This window comes from Dryobates pubescens, chromosome 26 (assembly GCF_014839835.1).
Source record: "Dryobates pubescens isolate bDryPub1 chromosome 26, bDryPub1.pri, whole genome shotgun sequence".
In the NCBI taxonomy this organism is placed as follows: Eukaryota; Metazoa; Chordata; class Aves; order Piciformes; family Picidae; genus Dryobates; species Dryobates pubescens.
The window spans coordinates 573,022-591,906 of NC_071637.1; the positions used below are offsets into that span (position 1 = coordinate 573,022).

The window sequence follows — 18,885 nt, forward strand, 5'->3', positions numbered from 1 at the left end:
GCGTGGTGGCTCCTGCCCCATGAGCATGGCCAGATGAGAGGGGGCCCAACGTGGTGGCTCCTGCCCTGTGAGCATGGCCAGATGAGAGGGGGCACAGCGTGGTGGCTCCTGCCCATGCTGCACTGCTGTCACCCAGGCTGCAAATGAAGTCTCATTTCTCATGCAGAGATGCACAGTGGTTAGGAGGAGAGAAGCTTGCCTGGGAGGCATGCAGGTACCAGCCCAGTCTGGGAGCAGGGCTCCAGTCCCTCCTGGTGTTGATTTGATTCAGGTTTGTTTGTTGGTTCTGTTTGGTTGGTTGGTTGTTTCTCCTGGCTTGCCAGATATTTATCCTCTGAGGGTGAAATCCAGCCCAGTGCCACCTGACTGGCACAAGGGTGTAAGGAGGTGCAGAAGTCTCCTGCTGCAGAGCAGTTTCCCTTGAGCTGCTCTCTCCCCCCAGGGCTCGCAGCCCTGCCTCAGGCTGTGCTGGGTACACGGCGTGCACCCGGAGGAGCTGAGCTGCTCTGGAGCCCAGGCTGGGGCTGGCACATACCAGCTGCCGAGCCTGGCTTTGGGGAAGCCCCCACCTTCCTGCCTGGCTTTGGGAAAGCCCCCATCCTCCTGCTGGCGTCAGCAGCAGCCCCACGGCTGGGGAGCAGGAGCGCTGGTGGCTCCAACCAGCCATCAGCTTCCTGTGGCAAAGCCTCTGGGCTGGCTCTGGTTCGTGCTGCCTCGGAGGAGAAGCAGTGGGAGGAGGGTTTGTGAGAGTCCATTTTGCAGGAAGTGCTCCAAGATGCCCACCCAGGGTTCGTGGGGGGCTGCCACCCTCTGCCCTCTCCACGGGCACCCCTGCTCGGGGCGCCGCGGGCGCCAGCCCGAGCCCAGCGCGGTGGCAGGGGGTGGGGAAGGGCACCGAGGCTCAGCCCCTCAGAGGCACTCCGGTGCCAAACTCCAGTTGAAACGATGGCAACCAGGCTCCAAATGCTGCTCCTGCCTGGGCCTCGCGGTGGACTGGGTCCTCCTAACTGCGTCACGACGAAGGCTTGGGGGAGTTCGCTCCCTGGCATCTCTCTCCTGGAGGGGGACCAGCGCGTGGGGGGCACCCGTGTGCCCCCAGCCACCGCCTGGGGCTGTTCCGGGCCATTGCTGCAGCCGATGGGGAGCTCAGGGGCTCTGCCTGGCCACACCCACAGGGGCACAGAGGGCACTGCCCTGCCAGTACCGCTGCCTGCCTGCCACCTGCCTCCTTTCCCCACGCCCCCCTGGCACCGTGTGACCCGGTGCAAAGCAGGAGCACCTTCACGGCGGGCAAAACCCGGCGGGCAGCGGGGGGCGAAGCTCGGGCTGGCCACCCGGCCCCGCCAGGGCAGCTCTGCCGGCTGGCACTGCCTGCCCGCACGCACAGCACGGCAGGCTGCTGCCCGTCCTGCCCCAGGGACAGGAAGACAGCGGGGGGCCGGGGCGGACGCGCGGTGCCAGCGGTCGCTCACTGAGACTGGGGACGGACCGGGCAGCCTCGGGGGTGCCAGGAGCCAGCCCGGGGCCAGGCGCTGCCCCTGCCCACGGAGGGCGCTCCCAGCCTCCCGCAGCTCCCCACGTGTGCCCGCTCGCCCCTTCACACCCTGAGTTCCCTGGCACACCCCCACAGCCCCCCCGGCACCCCCGCGCGGCACGCACGCCCACGGGCACACACGGCACCCACCGATGCACACCCGGGGCAGTGCCCGCGCAGGCACGGGGGCGCGCACGGCAGCGGGCTCAGGCGGGGGCTGCTCGCACCCACCCACGGGCTCGCTGCGGCGGGCAGGCGGCAGCAGCGGCAGCAGCAGCGGGTCCCGCGGGCGGGCACGGCGCAGAGGCGGCTCCGCAGCGGGTCCCGCACACCCGCACAGGCGCAGAGCCCCCTGCAGCCGCGCACGCAGCGCAGGGGGGCAGCCGGCGGCGGGCATGGGCTGTGCCCCGGCTCGCTGCCACCTGCCCCGCGCGGCCCCGCACACCGCCGTGGGGTGCGGTGCGCCACGCCCCCGGGTGGGTGCGGGATCCCACGGGCACAGACACACAGACACGCACAGACACACGGACACACGCAGACACAAACACACCCTCACACACGCACCCGCTCTCCCTGCCCGCTTGCTCCGCAGCCGCTTAACCCCTTGTTGCCCGGCCCCAGCACCATCCAGCCCACCCCTGCACCATCCAGCCCAGCTCCGCACCGTCCGGCATCAACGAACCCGGCCCCAGCACCGTTCGGGTCATTCCCAGCATCACCGAGCACGGCCCCAGCATCACCGAGCCCACTCCCAGCATCACCGAGCCCCTTTCCAGCACCGTCCATCCCCGCGCCCCGCACCGTCCATCCCCACGCCCCGCACCGTCCATCCCCGCGCCCCGCACCGTCCAGCCAGTCCGGGCTCCACGCCGCGCCGCCGGTCTCCTCCTGCCTCGCCGGGGTGGCCGCTGCGGTCCCCAGCCCCGCAGCCGGCTCGGTCGGGCCGAGCCCAGCGCGGCTCCCGGGAGCGGCCGTGGCAGACCTCCCACCCGCCGCCACCCCTCGCCCCCGGCCCGCCCGCTCACCTCGATCCGCGGCGGCGGGAGGCGGTGCCCGGCCCGCAGCGGTCCGGCGGCGGCAGGGCAGCGCCCGCTCCTCGCAGCGCCCCGGCGGCGGCGGCGGGCTCGGCGGGGGGCCCGGCTCGGCTCGGCCCGGCCCGGCCCGGCCCCGGCCGCTGGCCGGCCGCCGCTGCCCCCCTGCCCGCGGCGCGGTGCGGCCGCCTCGCCCCTATGCGGAGGCTCCAGCAGCACCGAGGCGATGCCCATTCATTCAGCTTGGCCCCCGCAGCCCTCCCCTTCCGCCCCGCGCTGCCCGCCGCCGGGCTGGAGCTGGCTGGTGATGCTGCAGCGGTACCCAGAGCCCCCGGAGAGCACAGTGCGGAGAGGAGGGAGGGAGAGGAGGAGGAAGGAGAGCAGAAGGAGGGAAGAGGAAGAGAGAGAGAGCGAGAGAGGGAGAGAGGGTGAGGGAGATGGCTGCCCCCAAAACCAGAGCTGGATCTGGAGAAGACTCTGGGATTTCCACAAGGAAATCAGGGCAGGGAGCGGAGCGGGGCCGGCACAGCATCCCCCCCCCGCTCCCCCCCCCAGCACGGCACAGACCCCAGCAAGGCAAGCCGGGGCAGCTGGGAGGGTGGCAAGGGCAAGCGAAAGCCTGGGGAATGCAGGCGGTGGGCACGGCCCCACACAGAGCTGGAGCAGTGTCTGTGCTCCCCTGGGAAACCCAAAGCCTCTCCTCATTTAGGTCAGGGCGGGCACCAGGCAGGGGGTCAGCAGCTCCCCCAGGCAGGAGCTTGGCTTTAAAGACACGTACAGCTCGGCAGGGGGGGGACACACACACCTTTCCCCGGTGTGCAGGGGCTGTGCACCTGGCCCCACACCTACCCACGGAGCCCTCCCAGCTCTGCCATCCACAGACGGGGCTCCTCCTGGCACAGCCAGGACCCCCTGCAGGGGCAGCGGGGTCCATGAGTCCCGAGCCCCAGCACAATGTGCTGGGCAAAGTTTCTCAGCTCTTCCTAATCTGGGTCTTGCTTAACCCTCTGGAAAATAAATCCACTGACCATCTGCCACAGTGATTTTCATTTACAGCCCTGCACAAATTAGACTCAACTGTTCACTTCTCCTCTCTTGCCCAGGGCTGTTGGTCACCCCATTGCCTGTGTGCCTTCCTGGGCACCGCTGTGCCATGGGCTAGGGATGACCTTGCCAAGCCTGGCAGCCAGCACTGGGCTTTGTGCTTTCTCCTCACACTTTTCTCTGATCTTCTCAAGATGCTTTGCTCCTAACTGGGTGGAAGGCACTCCCCCTGCCCAGCCTGCCTGACCCCCACACTGCTGTGCTGGGAAGAGCTGAGGAGCCTGGCTGTGGCAACAGCCCCTTCCAGGAGGGTGCAGGGCAAGCAAGGAGCTTTCAAGTGGTCCAGAGGAGGCCACAAAAGTGCTCAGGGGGTTGGAGCAGCTCTGCTGTGAGCACAGGCTGAGGGAGCTGGGGGTGTTCAGCCTGGGGAAGGCTCCAGGGAGACCTCAGAGCAGCCTCCCAGTACCTGAAAGGGGCTACAGGAAGGCTGCAGAGGAACTGTTCCCAAAGGCCTGCAGGGACAGGCCCAGGGGCAATGGCTTCAGAGCAGAGCAGAGCAGATTGAGCTTGGATGTGAGGAACAAGTTCTGCCCCAGGAGGCTGCTGGAACACTGCAGCAGGCTGCCCAGGGAGGTGGTTGAGGCTCCATGCCTGGAGCTATTCCAGGTGAGGCTGGAGAGGGCTCTGGGCAGCCTGCTCCAGGGGAGGATGTCCCTGCTGGGGGCAGGGGCTGGGACTGGCTGAGCTGTGGAGCTCCCTTCCAGCCCAGAGCACTCTGTGGCTCTGTGATTCCACTGAGCAGGTTGGTCCATGCAGGACTTTGAGCAAGAGCTCCTGGACTTGTGCTTGCCATGAATCCACAGCCTGGTCTCAGGCAATCCAAGAGTGGTGTCAGAGGTTCCAGTGGCTGCTGACCCAAGGACTTTGCAGCCTGGGGTGGCCTGAGCAGGGCTGCCCCACGAGGAAGCGAGATGTTCAGAGAGCCAAGCAGTGGCCACCTCTGAACAGGGACACCACAGCAGCTGTGCACATCTGTTAGAGGCTTTAGAGGCAGACCTGAGCGATGAGGACAAGATGCTGTGAGTAGCTCTCATGGCTATTTTCTCCTCACTTTGCCTCAGTGCTTTTGCAAAGGCAGAGGCTGACTTCCTGGGGAAGAGCAAAATGGAAATACACAGATTGGGTTTTTTTTTTCCCCCTTCCTGCAGCAGATTCAGCAAGAGTGCAGCTGCCTGCACAGCCCTGAGCACACAACTGACCATTCAGCCCAGCCCCGAGGAGAAAGGACCAAGTGGGGAGGAACAGTGAGCCCCACGGGGCTCTCTGCACCCCCTAAAGCCTTTCCCACCCCAGGCAGTTTCCTCTTCTCAGTTTGAGGGGGGCAGGGCTCCCTGTGCAGGGCAATGAATCACAGAACCACAGAGCTGGCAGGGCTGGAAGGGACCCCAAGGCTCAGCCAGCCCCAACCCCCTGCCATGGGCAGGGACACCTCACACCACAGCAGGTTGCTCACAGCCACCTCCAGCCTGGCTGCAAACACCTCCAGGCAGGAGGCTTCCACCACCTCCCTGGGCAGCCTGTGCCAGGCTCTCACCACCCTCCTGGCCAACAACTTCTTCCTCACAGCCAAGCTCCAGCTCCCCACTTCTAGTGCTGCTCCATCCCCCCCAGTCCTGTCCCTCCCTGACACCCCAGAGCAGAGGGGCAGGATCCTCTCCCTCCACCTCTGCCAATGGGCACTGGCAACCCAGAAGCAGCTCAGCTGCCCTTGGCCTTCTGGGCTGCCAGTGCCCATTGCTGCCTCCCTGTCCCAGGCCTGATTCCTGCCCCCCTCAGAGGTGTCCCAGACCCCTATCCCTCCCTGACACCCTCCAAAGTCCCTCCCCAGCTTTCTTGCAGCCCCCTGCAGCTCCTGGCAGGCCACCAGAAGCTCTCCTGGGAGCCTTCTCCTCTCCAGCCTGCACAACCCCAACTCTCTCAGGCTGTCTCCAGAGCAGAGGAGTTCTACATGCTCCCAGCTCTGCTCTCTAAATGCCTCTCAGCTTCAAGGTGTTTGCTCTTCTTAGCCTGAAATTTGGCAGCTGATGTGCCTGTGATGGAGACTGGGGCCCAGAGCCATGGGGACAGAAACTGAGTGAGCAGCTTCCTTCTAAAGGTACCAGGCTTCTGCAGGCCCAAAGTGTTTTTCATCTCTGTCAAAATCAAGAAGGTTTCTGCATTCTTCAGCTGGAGACAAACTCCCCAGGAGCCAGCACTGGGCCCTGGCAGCCCAGAGAGCAGACATGTGCTGGGCTGCAGCCACAGGAGTGTGAGCAGCAGCACAGGGAGGGGATTCTGCCCCTCTGCTCTGCTCTGCTCAGCCCCCACCTGCAGCACTGCCTCCAGCTCTGGGGCCCCCAGCACAAGGAGGACCTGGAGCTGCTGGAGAGGCTCCAGAGGAGGCCACAGAGATGCTCAGAGGGCTGCAGAGCCTCCCCTGTGGGGCCAGGCTGGGAGAGTTGGGGCTGTGCAACCTGGAGAAGAGAAGGCTCCAGGGAGACCTCAGAGCAGCCTTGCAGTACCTGAAGGGCTCCAGGAGAGTTGGGGAGGGACTCTGGACAAGGGCTGGGAGTGAGGGACAATGGCTTTGAGCTGGGGGAGGAGAGACTGAGAACAGAGAGGAGGAAGAAATTGTTGAGAGTGAGGCTGGGGAGACTCTGGCACAGGCTGCCCAGGGAGGCTGTGGCTGCCTCCTGCCTGGAGGTGTCCAGGACCAGGCTGGATGAGGCCTTGAGCAGCCTGTGCTGGTGGGAGGGGTCCCTGCCCATGTCAAGGGGCTGGAGCTGGATGAGCATTGAGCTCCCTTCCAGCCCAACCCATTCTGGGATCCTATGAATTATGAATCCCCAGGTCAGGAGCAGTCACTCTTCAGTCGTTTGGCTTTGAGGGGCATCATCCTGCTTATGTCACAGCCCTCCCAAGCCTTATATCAGCTCCAAGTGTCTGCAAGGGAAGGCAGGTGAAGGCTGCTGAAGGTGATGCTGTTGATGGCAGATTTTGCCATCAGTGTGTGTGTGCTCCTCAGAGAAGCCACTTGGTGTCCTAAGAAGTCTGCAGCCAGGTGCAGTGCCCAGGGTGATGGAGAACAGCCCTGGCAGGCTGGCATGCTCCCACTGGGGCTTTTGGTAGCCACCCAGCCAAGCCCACCTGGAGTGATAAGATAGTGAGATAGAATAGGATAGGATAGGATAGGATAGGATAGGATAGGATAGGATAGGATAGGATAGGATAGGATAGGATAGAATAGAATTAACCAGGTTGGAAAAGACCTTTGAGCTCATCCAGTCCAACCTCTCCCCCACCACCATCTGATCAACTCAACCATGGCACCAAGGGCCTCAGCCAGGCTCTTCCTGAACACCTCCAGGGATGGGGACTCCACTACCTCCCTGGGCAGCACAGCCCCAGGGCCAATCTCTCTTGCTGGCAAGAATTTCTTCCTCACCTCCAGCCTGAACCTCCCCTGGCACAGCTTGAGACTGCGTCCTCTTGTTCTGCTGCTGGCTGCCTGGGAGAAGAGCCCAACCCCCACCTGGCTCCAACCTCCCTGCAGGGAGTTGCAGAGAGCAAGAAGGTCTCCCCTGAGCCTCCTCTTCTGCAGGCTAAGCAACCCCAGCTCCCTCAGCCTCTCCTCCCAGGGCTGTGCCCCAGACCCCTCCCCAGCTTTGTTGCCCTTCTCTGGACACCTTCCAGCAGCTCAACCTCTTTCCTGACCTGAGGAGCCCAGAGCTGGCCACAGGACTCCAGGTGTGGGCTGAGCAGTGCTGAGCACAGGGCAGGATGAGCTCCCTGCTCCTGCTGGCCACACTCTTCCTGCTCCAGGCCAGGATGCCCTTGGCCTTCTTGGCCCCCTGGGCACACTGCTGGCTCATGTTCAACCAGCACCCCCAGGTCCCTCTCTGCCTGGCTGCTCTCAGCCACTCTGCCCCCAGCCTGCAGCACTGCCTGGGGTTGCTGTGGCCCATAAGGATAAGGAAGGACACTGGGCATGAAGGGCAGCTGGGGAGGGTTGTCTGCCAAGCAGCCCAAAATCTCACTCCTGAGGTGTACAGCAGCCAAGAGGAGCCTTGGGCATGAGCAGGAAAGCTACAGGCAGCTGTAGAGGATTTTTCAAGTGAAGACCACAGGTTCCCAGACCTGCTGATAAAGGAGGGAGAATCAAGGAGGCACATCCAAGGAAAAGGGGAAATAATCCTTCCAAGAGCTGGTGTGAGGAGAGTTCCTTACCATAGAGTCATAGAATCAGTGAGGTTGGAAAAGACCTCAGAGATCATCAGGACCAAGCTGTCACCCAGCACCTCCTGGCAGCTAACCCATGGCTCCAAGTGCCACATCCAAGCCTTCTTTGAACGCCTCCAGGGCTGGGGACTCCACCACCTCCCTGGGCAGCACATCCCCAGGGCCAATCTCTCTGGCTGGGAAGAATGATTAACACAGCTGCTGTTGTCAGGCCAGAGAAAAGGGTCTGGCAGCAATCAAGTGGCACCTACCTGAGCCCAGGCAAGGCTTCTGAATGCATCAATGGACACATGGGTTGGGTTGGAAGGGTTGGGTTGGAAGGGGCCTTCAAGATCATCCAGCTCCAGCCCCTGCCATGGGCAGGGACCCCTCCCACCAGCACAGGCTGCTCAAGGCCTCATCCAGCCTGGTCCTGAACACCTCCAGGCAGGAGGCAGCCACAGCCTCCCTGGGCAGCCTGTGCCAGAGTCTCCCCAGCCTCACTCTCAACAATTCCTTCCTCCTCTCCACTCTCAGTCTCTCCTCTCCCAGCTCAAAGCCATTGTTCCTCAGCCTGGCTCTCCCAGCCCTTGTCCAGAGTCCCTCCCCAGCTCTCCTGGAGCCCTTCAGGTACTGCAAGGCTGCTCTGAGGTCTCCCTGGAGCCTTCTCTTCTCCAGGCTGCACAGCCCCAGCTCTCCCAGCCTGGCCCCACAGGGGAGGTTCTGCAGCCCTCTGAGCATCTTCATGGTCCAGGAAGGGCTCTGTCTGGAAGGAGTGTGTGGGCTCAGCACAGCTGGGAGAAGGAAGCTAAGCTGGAGGTGGTGTGGAGCAGTGCAGTGTGGAGCTGTGGCTTGCTGGGGGAAGGCTTTGGTGAGGGGTGAGGATTTCTTTTGTCACTGTGCTGAAGCTGGGCCAGACCTGCAGCAGGCAATGTCAGCCAGGCTGCCTGGATTGGGGCTTTTTTTGTGTGTCAAGGAAGAGACAAAGTCTGGCACAGCACAGCAGATCTGAGAGTCACCATAGAGATGGTGGTTGGAGCTGGTGGGTGGTGGAGATTACCCAGAGATAATGTGTGAAAGGAGAAGAGAAAGGGCTGAAGGACAGGATGCTGTGGGCATCCAGCAGCAGAGGGAGGCTGGCAGAGAGGAAGAGGCAGAGATGAGAGAGAAAAACAGAGAAGCACAGCAGAGGAGCTCAGAAGGACCAACTGTCTGAGCCAGGGTGGCTGAATGTGTGGAGACCAGGAGAAGAGAGGGGAAGACTGAGCAGAGCTCTGAAATCATCTGGAGAGACCTGGACACAGGACCCTGTGGTGAGCAAGTGGGGCAGAAGGCAGAGAGGGGGTGAGGGGTAGGGGGAGAAGGCCTGGGAGAAGCAGGGCAACAGCCTGAGAGGAGGTCTCCATCTTAGAGATGTTTGTGTTGTAAGCCTGAGGGGCCCTAGCACATGCTAGGGAGGGAAGAAGGGAGGCTGTGAGGGGACTGCCCCATGGGTGCCAGGCTGGGGAGGGGTCTGGGGCACAGCCCTGGGAGGAGAGGCTGAGGGAGCTGGGGTTGCTTAGCCTGCAGAAGAGGAGGCTCAGGGGAGACCTTCTTGCTCTCTGCAACTCCCTGCAGGGAGGTTGGAGCCAGGTGGGGGTTGGTCTCTTGTGCCAGACACCCAGCACCAGAACAAGAGGACACAGTCTCAAGCTGTGCCAGGGGAGGTTCAGGCTGGAAGTGAGGAGAAAGTTCTTCCCAGCCAGAGAGATTGGCCCTGGGGCTGTGCTGCCCAGGGAGGTGGTGGAGTCCCCATCCCTGGAGGGGTTCAAGAGGGGATTGGATGTGGCACTTGGAGCCAGGGGTTAGTTGTCAGGAGGGGTTAGGGATTAGGTCACAGCTTGGACTTGATGATCTCTGAGGTCTTTTCCAACCTGGCTGATTCTGTGAGAAGCAGAGGGATGCAGGAGGCTCCCACCAAGGTGTCAGGGGAGATTGTCTCCACAGAGCAGCAGAAGAGGACTAGGGTCAGGGTCAGGCAAGTCAGGGTCTCTTCTCCACCTTGTGAAGGCAGGAGGCTGTCTGGAAGGTCACTTCACTTCAGCAGAGCCATCCAGGGAGGAGAAGCAGAGCCAAAGCCCAGAGGAACTCTTTTGGGTCAAGGAGTTGGCTTGGGTTCCAGCCATGCAGCATGGCTCTGCATGAGCAGGGAGTGCTTGGAGTGTGAGACCAGAAGCCACCCTGCTCCCCACAAAGCCCTTTCAGGTTTGGGCCCCTGGAAGTTTAGGCAGTGAATGGCTTTGAAGCCCACAGGACAGTCCTGGGATGCAGCTTACAACTCTCTGCTTTGAAGCCAGACCGACTCCCCTGGCACTGGGCTGCTGCAGGCTCCAAGGGTGCCATCAGTGGTGAAAGGTGGCACTGAGCACTCCAGTCGTGCTGGGCCCAACCTCCACTGCCAGCAGCAGCAGTGGCCCAGCCTGGCCCTGCCTGGGAAGGCAGCAAAGCTGTGGAGTGGCTGCAGGACAGCTTGGAGAGCGAGGCCAGAGGAGCAGGGGTGCCTGAGGAGGCTGTGCAGGGTGAGGGCTGCAGTGCTCAGCATGCACAGAGCAGCATCACTGAATCAGAGGCACAGAATGGTAGAGGTTGGAAGGGACCTCTGGAGACCACCAAGTCCAAGCCCCCTGCCAAAAGCACTTCAGTGCCCAGACTTACTCCAGGCATGGTTTAGGTCTCCCACCCAAACATCCTCTGCTCCACACCCAGCAAGTACCTTCCCCTCAGACTCTCCTCACCTGCAATACTGCATCCATCTCTGGGCTCCCCAGCTCAGGAGGGACAGGGATCTGCTGCAGAGAGGCCAAGGGAGGGCTGCAAGGATGCTGAAGGGACTGCAGCACTGCCTGGGGAGGAGAGGCTGAGAGCCCTGGGGGTGTTCAGTCTGGAGAGGAGAAGGCTGAGAGGGATCTGATCAATGGCTATCAATAGCTGAGGGCTGGGGGTCAGGAGGGAAGGGACAGGGCCAGGCTCTGCTCACTGTGCCCTGGGATAGGACAAGAGGCAGTGGATGGAAACTGCAGCACAGGAGGTTCCAGCTCACCATGAGGAGGAACTTCTGCACTGTGAGGGTCCCAGAGCCCTGGAGCAGGCTGCCCAGAGAGGTTGTGGAACCTCCTGCTCTGGAGCCTTCCCAGCCCTGTCTGGATGTGTTCCTGTGGGACCTGTGCTGGGTTCTGTGCTCCTGGTCTGGCAGGGGGTTGGGCTGGAAGCTCTACAGAGGTCCCTTCCACCCCTGGCATCCTGTGAGCTGTGGAACTGGGCTTCAGGGCCTGGGAGCAGGATTCCAGGCAGAGTCCTGAGGATTTCCAGAGGTCCCTTCCAACCCCTGGCATCCTCTGAGCTGTGATCCTGACCCAAACACTGCTCCAGCCTCCTCTGCCATCCTGGCTGCCCTCTGCTGCCATTGCTGCCCTCTGCTGCCCTTGCTGCCCTTACTGAAACTCTTCAACAGAATCATAGAACCATCAACAAATTTGAGTCTCTAGGACCCTGAGACACCCACCCAGGACTGCCTCAGGGCCTGGGGGAGTAAGGAGGAGGTGCAGTGAAGCCCAGCGAGGGCACTGCAGCTGCTCGTGTGTGAGGTTCTGCCCCCGGCGCTCTTGCACACATGGAGGGAGAGGGAAGGGAAGGCTGCACACAGCAGGGGTTGGCATCCTCCAAGCTCAGGAAGCTCAGAGGTGATGTGACCCTTCCAGTGAGATCCTGCTGCACATTCAGGGTGCTGAGAGGTGAGAGGCCAGGAAAACTCCAGTGGGCTATGGAAGTGCAGTGCAGACCTCCTGAACCTCCAAGCCAGGCAGAGAGGAGGCCTGGTTTGCTTTGCTCCTCTGCCAAGGAATCACTCAGAAGTCAACTCCTCCCTTCTCTGCTCCTTGCTGAAATCCAGCCCTGGGAGGGGTCACATCCAGCCCTGCTCACTTAGCCACAGGCTCAAAACCTCAGCAAAGCCTCCCTGGGCTCTGTCCTGCTCGCAGCAAGCTTCTGCCTCTGCCCCTGCCTTGGTCTCACAAAGCCTGGTCAGGGGCTGGCAGAGGCTGCCCAGGGAGGTGGTGGAGTCCCCATCCCTGGAGGTGTTCAAGACATCTGTGGCCATGGCAGCTGGGGCCAGGGTTTGGTGGCCATGGTGGTGCTGGGTTGCTGGTGGGGCTGGAAGACCTCAGAGGGCTTTGCCAAGCCAACCAATTCCCTGATGATTCACCACAAGGAGCAGCCTGTCAGACCAGCCCCTGCTGCTCCTGCTCCTGGAATTCCTCCTAGGCAGGCACTGCAGCATTCCAGGCAAATGCAGCTCTGCTGGAGGCTTGAGGTCCCTTCTCTCTGAGGAGAGCTGGGGTGGTTATCCCTTGGGCACCTCCAGGCAGGTGATGAATCTTTAACCCTGCCTGAGCAAGCTGGAGACCATCAGCAGGTCTGAGGAGAGACAGGTTCCTTCCAACCAAGGTAGAGAGCAGGGCCAGGAGGAGGAGCAGAGGGCTGGAGCTGCTCTGGAGACAGCCTGAGAGAGTTGGGGTTGTGCAGGCTGGAGAGGAGAAGGCTCCCAGGAGAGCTTCTGGTGGCCTTCCAGGAGCTGCAGGGGGCTGCAAGCAAGCTGGGGAGGGACTTTGGAGGGTGTCAGGGGGGGATAGGGGTCTGGGACACCTCTGAGGGGGGCAGGAATCAGGCTTGGGACAGGGAGCTCAGCTGAGCTGCCCTTGGCCTTCTGGGCTGCCAGTGCCCATTGGCAGAGGTGGAGGGAGAGGATCCTGCCCCTCTGCTCTGGGGTGTGAGGGAGGGACAGGACTGGGGGGGATGGAGCAGCACTAGAAGTGGGGAGCTGGAGCTTGGCTGTGAGGAAGAAGTTGTTGGCCAGGAGGGTGGTGAGAGCCTGGCACAGGCTGCCCAGGGAGGTGGTGGCAGCCTCCTGCCTGGAGGTGTTTGCAGCCAGGCTGGAGGTGGCTGTGAGCAACCTGCTGTGGTGTGAGGTGTCCCTGCCCATGGCAGGGGCTTGGGGCTGGCTGAGCCTTGGGGTCCCTTCCAGCCCTGGCAGCTCTGTGGTTCTGTGATTCTAATATCCTGTGTCCTACCTCAGAGAGCAGACAAAATAGGGCACAGACAGAGCTGGGTATCCAGAAGGGTGGAACAGGAGGACTGAACTCTGCCAGGCTCTCACTCTGGTGTTTGCAATGCACCAAATTCAACTCTCAGCATCACAGCATCACAGAATTGGTTGGGCTGCAACAGCTCTCCAAGGGTCACCCAGTCCAACACCAACACAGCCCCACCAGGGCCACCAAACCATGGCCCCAGGTGCCATGGCCTCGCCTTCCTGCAACCCCTCCAGGGATGGGGACTCCACCACCTCCCTGGGCAGCCTCTGCCAGTCCCTGACCACATTTGTCCTCATCTCCCATCCAGAATTCCATAGCTGCTGAGCCAATCAATGAGCACAGCCAGGCTGAGAGCAGAAGGCCAGCTCTGGCTACCTGCTGGGATGCCAGGCCAGGAGCCTGAGCAGTAATGGGATAACACTGAAGGAAAGCTCTTAGGAGGACTCAGAAAGAAGCTTAGGCACTTATGGAGGAGTAGCTGCACTCACATTAGTCCAGGGAGAGAGGCAACCAAGGGGCAGCAGACCTCCTGCCACAGACCCAGAGCAGGAGAGCAGCTGGGATCCAGCCCCACAGGACAGCACTGCCCAGCTAAGCACATTAGGAGTGGATAATGACTCCCCTGGGAGCATTTGCCTGCAGGCACTCTTGGACACACAGGGCTGGAGCAAGCAGGTCCTCAGACTGCTCCAGGGGAAGTGTTTGCATGTTTTAACTGCAGGACACCGTGGCTTGGCCAGGACACCAGGCTGTGCAGTTACCAGCTGGAGCCCCTCTGCTCTGCTCTGCTCAGCCCCCACCTGCAGCACTGCCTCCAGCTCTGGGGCCCCCAGCACAAGGAGGACCTGGAGCTGCTGGAGAGGCTTCAGAGGAGGCCACAGAGATGCTCAGAGGCTGCAGAGCCTCCCCTGTGGGGCCAGGCTGGGAGAGTTGGGGCTGTGCAACCTGGAGAAGAGAAGGCTCCAGGGAGACCTCAGAGCAGCCTTGCAGTACCTGAAGGGCTCCAGGAGAGCTGGGGAGGGACTCTGGACAAGGGCTGGGAGTGAGGGACAATGGCTTTGAGCTGGCAGAGGAGAGACTGAGAGTGGAGAGGAGGAAGAAGTTGTTGGCAGGGAGGGTGGGGAGACTCTGGCACAGGCTGCTCAGGGAGGCTGTGGCTGCCTCCTGCCTGGAGGTGTTCAGGGCCAGGCTGGATGAGGCCTTGAGCAGCCTGTGCTGGTGGGAGGGGTCCCTGCCCATGGCAGGGGGCTGGAGCTGGCTGAGCTTTGAGCTCCCTTCCCACCCAACCCATTCTGTGATTGAGTACTTGCCCAGCCCTGGGACAGGCAGAGGGACAGGAGTGAGGCAGCTTCAACCTTCCATCATTCAGAAGCTCATCCTGCTGCCACCCTGACCACAAGCAGAAGGCTGCTCTGCATCTGCTGCCCAGGGCAGCAGCTTCACCCAGCAGCTGCTGAGCAGCTCCAGCCCCTTGTCCCCACGGATCAGGGCAGGGGGGCAGAGGTACAAGCAGCATGCAGGGGGAGCATGCTGGACCCAGCAGCACCTCTGACCTGCAGGCTGGCCCCCAGAGGCCAGCCCTTTGCAGGGCTTTTCTCCTCCTCCAGGCTGTTGCTTGCTGCTCTCCTCCTGTGGCTGGAGAGCTTTAGGGGAGGTGCTGCAAGCAAGAGAGGACAAAAACAGTGCTTTGCAAAGAGTGCAGTGAGTCAGGCAGCTAATTCTAGGCAAGAAGCTCTTCCAGAAGGGAGAGATAAGGAGGAAGCTGCTTGTTGTGTAAGGCTGAGGCTGTATGGCAGTGCCTGCAGAGATGTGCAAGTGTCTCCAAGCTCCCTGCATCCTGCTCCAGTTTGTTCCCATGGGCTCCAGGCTGCAGCTGCATCACCGAGGGTCCAAGGTCTCAGGCTGTGGGAAGTCCTTTACCCACAAAGAGCAGGCAGGGCTCATTCCAGCCAGGGGTCAAACCCCGCTCCTGGAGCATCCTGCTGGCTCTGATGCCACAGAGCTGTTGAGGCTGGGAGAGACCTCTGAGCTCATCCAGCGCAAGCAGCCTCCCAGAGCTCACACCCTCCAGCACCACCCTCAGCACCAACCTCCAGGCAGCTCTGCAGCCCCTCCAGGGACGGAGGAAGCCTCCAGGCGTTCCGTGTTTGCTCCTCCAGCAGCGGTGCTGGCGGTGGGGTTGCCAGGGCCCTGTGTGGAGCGCTCTGCCTCGGCTCCCATCCAGCTCAGCTGCTGCCTTCACCCACTGGTGGGTGGCCGTGGAGCCCCTTGCCGAGGCTTCCACCGCGGCGGCGGCGAGGCCGGACGCGGAGTACCGGCACATGGCAAGGCAGACAATCTCCGAGCTGCTTGTTGCTTGGCAGCCAAAGGCTCAGAAATGTCAATTTCTAAATAAAACCCTGCACCCGAAATCCACACAGCCCCCTCCCCCTCCCCCCCAGCCCCCCAGCAGCTTCAGGCACGCCGCTCCGGGCTGCAGAGGGCCCGCGGAGAGCGAGCGGCGCCACAGGGAGGCAGGAGGGAGGCAGGGGGCTGGCAGGGAGGCAGGGAGGGAGGGAGGCTGCAGGGGAGAGGGAGGCAGCAGCAAAGCAGAAGTGCATTCAGGGAAAAGAGTAGTTGTAATAGTAATAGTAATAGTAATAATAACAATAAATTAATTGTTAATAATAAATTAATTAATTGTTAATAATAATGTTACTGGCATTGACTAATAATAACAACACTGACAATACTAACACTAAATAACAGCAACAATAATGACAACAAAACAATAAAACAACAATAGTAATAACAAATAGCAACAACAAAATGATAAGAAAATAAATCAAACCCAAGAATAATAAAAATAATGACATAATAACATAACAATGACAACAACAATAATAGTAATAATAGTAATAATAGTAATAGTACTAGGAGTAATAGCAATAGCAATAGCAATAGCAATATTAATAATATTAATATTATTATTATTATTATTATTATTATTAATAATAATAATAATAATAATAATAATAATAATAATAATAATAATAATAATGTTTATTATTATCCAAATTATTATTAGTATTCAATAACAGTAACAATAATGACAACAAAACAATAAAATAACAAGAATAATGGCAAATAATAGCAACACAATGATAATAAAATGAAACAAACCCAAGAATAATAAAAATAATAACATAACATAATAACAAAAATAACAAAAATAGCAATAACAACAACAACAAGAACAACAACAATGAATTACATGGAATAAACCAGGTTGGAAGAGACCTTCAAGGTCATCGCATCCAACCCCTCAACCAATCCAACACCACCTCATCAACTAACCCACGGCACCAAGCACCCCATCAAGTCTCCTCCTGAACACCTCCAGGGATGGGGACTCCACCACCTCCCCAGGCAGCACATCCCAAAGGGCAATCACTCTCTCTGTGCAGAACTTCTTCCTAACATCCAACCTAAACTTCCCCTGGCACAGCTTGAGACTGTGTCCTCTCGTTCTGCTGCTGGCTGCCTGGCACAAGAGCCCAACCCCCAGCTGGCTCCAACCTCCCTGCAGGCAGTTGCAGAGAGCAAGAAGGTCTCCCCTGAGCCTCCTCTTCTGCAGGCTAAGCAACCCCAGCTCCCTCAGCCTCTCCTCCCAGGGCTGTGCCCCAGACCCCTCCCCAGCTTTGTTGCCCTTCTCTGGACACCTTCCAGCAGCTCAACCTCTTTCCTGACCTGAGGAGCCCAGAGCTGGCCACAGGACTCCAGGTGTGGGCTGAGCAGTGCTGAGCACAGGGCAGGATGAGCTCCCTGCTCCTGCTGGCCACACTCTTCCTGATGCAGGCCAGGATGCCCTTGGCCCTCCTGGTTGCCTGGGCACACTGCTGGCTCATGTTCAGCCTACCATCAACCAGCACCCCCAGGTCCCTCTCTGCCTGGCTGCTCTCAGCCACTCTGCCCCCAGCCTGTAGCTCTGCCTGGGGTTGCTGTGGCCAATGTGCAGCCCCTGGCACTTGGCTGTGTTCAGTCTCCTGCCCTTGGCCTCTGCCCATCTGTGCAGCCTGTCCAGGTCCCTCTGCAGAGCCTCTCTGCCCTCCAGCAGATCAACTCCTGCCCCCAGCTTGCTGTCAGCTGCAAATCTACTGCTGCTGCTGCTGAAGATAACAATAACAATAACAATAGCAATAACAATAACAACAACAACAACAACAATAGTAGGTAATAATAATGTTATTGAATAATAATAATAATTATTATTATTATTCAATATTCTTCAAATTGTTATCATTATTCAATAACAGTAACAATAATGACAACAAAACAATAAAGTAACAATCATAATAATAACAAATAATAACAACAACAAAATGATAATCAAATAAAACAAAGCCAAGAGCAATAAAAAGAATAACACTATAATAATATGTTAATAATAACACATTAATTGATAATACCACCACCACTACTGTTACTGATATTGAATAATAATCATTATTCTTCTTCTTCAATATTCTTCAATATTCTTCAAAGTATTATTAGTATTAGTCAATAAGAGTAACAATAATGACAACAAAACAACAAAATGACCACAAGAATAACAACAAATAATAATAACAACAACAAAACGATAATCAAGTAAAACAAACCCAAGAGCAATGAGACGAATAACAATGAAATAATTCTAATAACAACAACAATAATAATTGAATCACAACAACGATTAATTACCAATAATAATAACAAAGAATAACGATAATAACACACTGATGATAAAACAAAACAAACCCAAAGGCAACAAAAATAATAACAATTTAATAATGCCAATACTAATACTAACACTAATACTACTAATTATTATTAATAATGGTAATGATAATGATAATGATAATGATAATGATGATAATGATGATGATAATGATGATCATAATGATAATAATAACGATGATAACAATGATAATAATAATGATAATAATGATAATAATGATAATAATGATCATAATGATAATAATAACGATGATAATAGTGATCATAATGATGATAATAATGATAATAATGATCATAATTATAATAATAATAACGATAATAATGATGATAATAATGAAAATAATGATCATAATGATAATAATAATAACGATAATAATGATTATAATAATGATGATAATAATGATGATGATGATAATGATGATAATAATGATAATGATGATAATGATGATGATAATGATGATAATGATGATCATAATGATAATAATGATGATAACAATGATAATAATAATGATAATAATGATAATAATGATGATAATGATGATAATAATTATCATAATGATAATAATAACGATGATAATAGTGATCATAATGATGATAATAATGATAATAATGATCATAATTATAATAATAATAACGATAATAATGATTATAATAACGATAATAATTATCATAATGATAATAATAATAACGATAATAATGATGATAATAATGATGATAATAATGATGATGATAATGATAATGATGATAATAATGATAATGATGATGATGATGATGATGATGATGATAATAATAATAATAATAATAATAATAATAATAATAGTAGCAGTAGTAGTAGTAGTAAATGGATGCAACCTGCTGAGAAGGGAGGCAGAGGATGTGCCCCAGAAGCCAGGAAGGCTTCACACACGTGCTGTGCCCAGCCCAGGGAGGGCAGCTGAGGGCTGTGCCTGCCCCCTGGGAGGTGGAAGGGCTGCCCCCGGGGGCAGGCAGGGCAGAGCAGCTGCCAGCCTGGCTGTGCCAGGGCAGTGTCTGCACCCAGAGCCAAGCAGGCAGCAGCCCGCTTCCCCCACGGGGGTCCTTGTGTCCCCCACTGGGGCTGGGGTGCTGTGCTGGTGAGTGGCTCTTGCCTGCC

The 18,885-nt window shown here is 57.4% G+C and overlaps 2 protein-coding genes across 2 annotated transcripts in view; one reads left to right on the forward strand and one right to left on the reverse strand.

The window, feature by feature from the left end:
• The window catches only part of DLGAP4 (DLG associated protein 4), a 182,316-nt gene extending 179,739 nt beyond the window's left edge, over positions 1 to 2,577 (reverse strand). Inside the window, exon 1 of the mRNA XM_054173383.1 lies at positions 2,560 to 2,577. The gene's annotated coding sequence lies outside the window, so the exon portion shown is untranslated. The remainder of the gene's footprint in view (positions 1 to 2,559) is intronic.
• LOC128898562 (basic proline-rich protein-like) overlaps positions 1 to 3,501 on the forward strand; it is a 75,581-nt gene extending 72,080 nt beyond the window's left edge. Inside the window, exons 3-5 of the mRNA XM_054173332.1 lie at positions 1,631 to 2,010; positions 2,156 to 2,883; positions 3,388 to 3,501. Of these exons, the coding sequence (XP_054029307.1) occupies positions 1,631 to 2,010; positions 2,156 to 2,883; positions 3,388 to 3,501 (1,222 nt within the window). The remainder of the gene's footprint in view (positions 1 to 1,630; positions 2,011 to 2,155; positions 2,884 to 3,387) is intronic.
• The last annotated feature ends 15,384 nt before the right edge of the window (positions 3,502 to 18,885 follow it).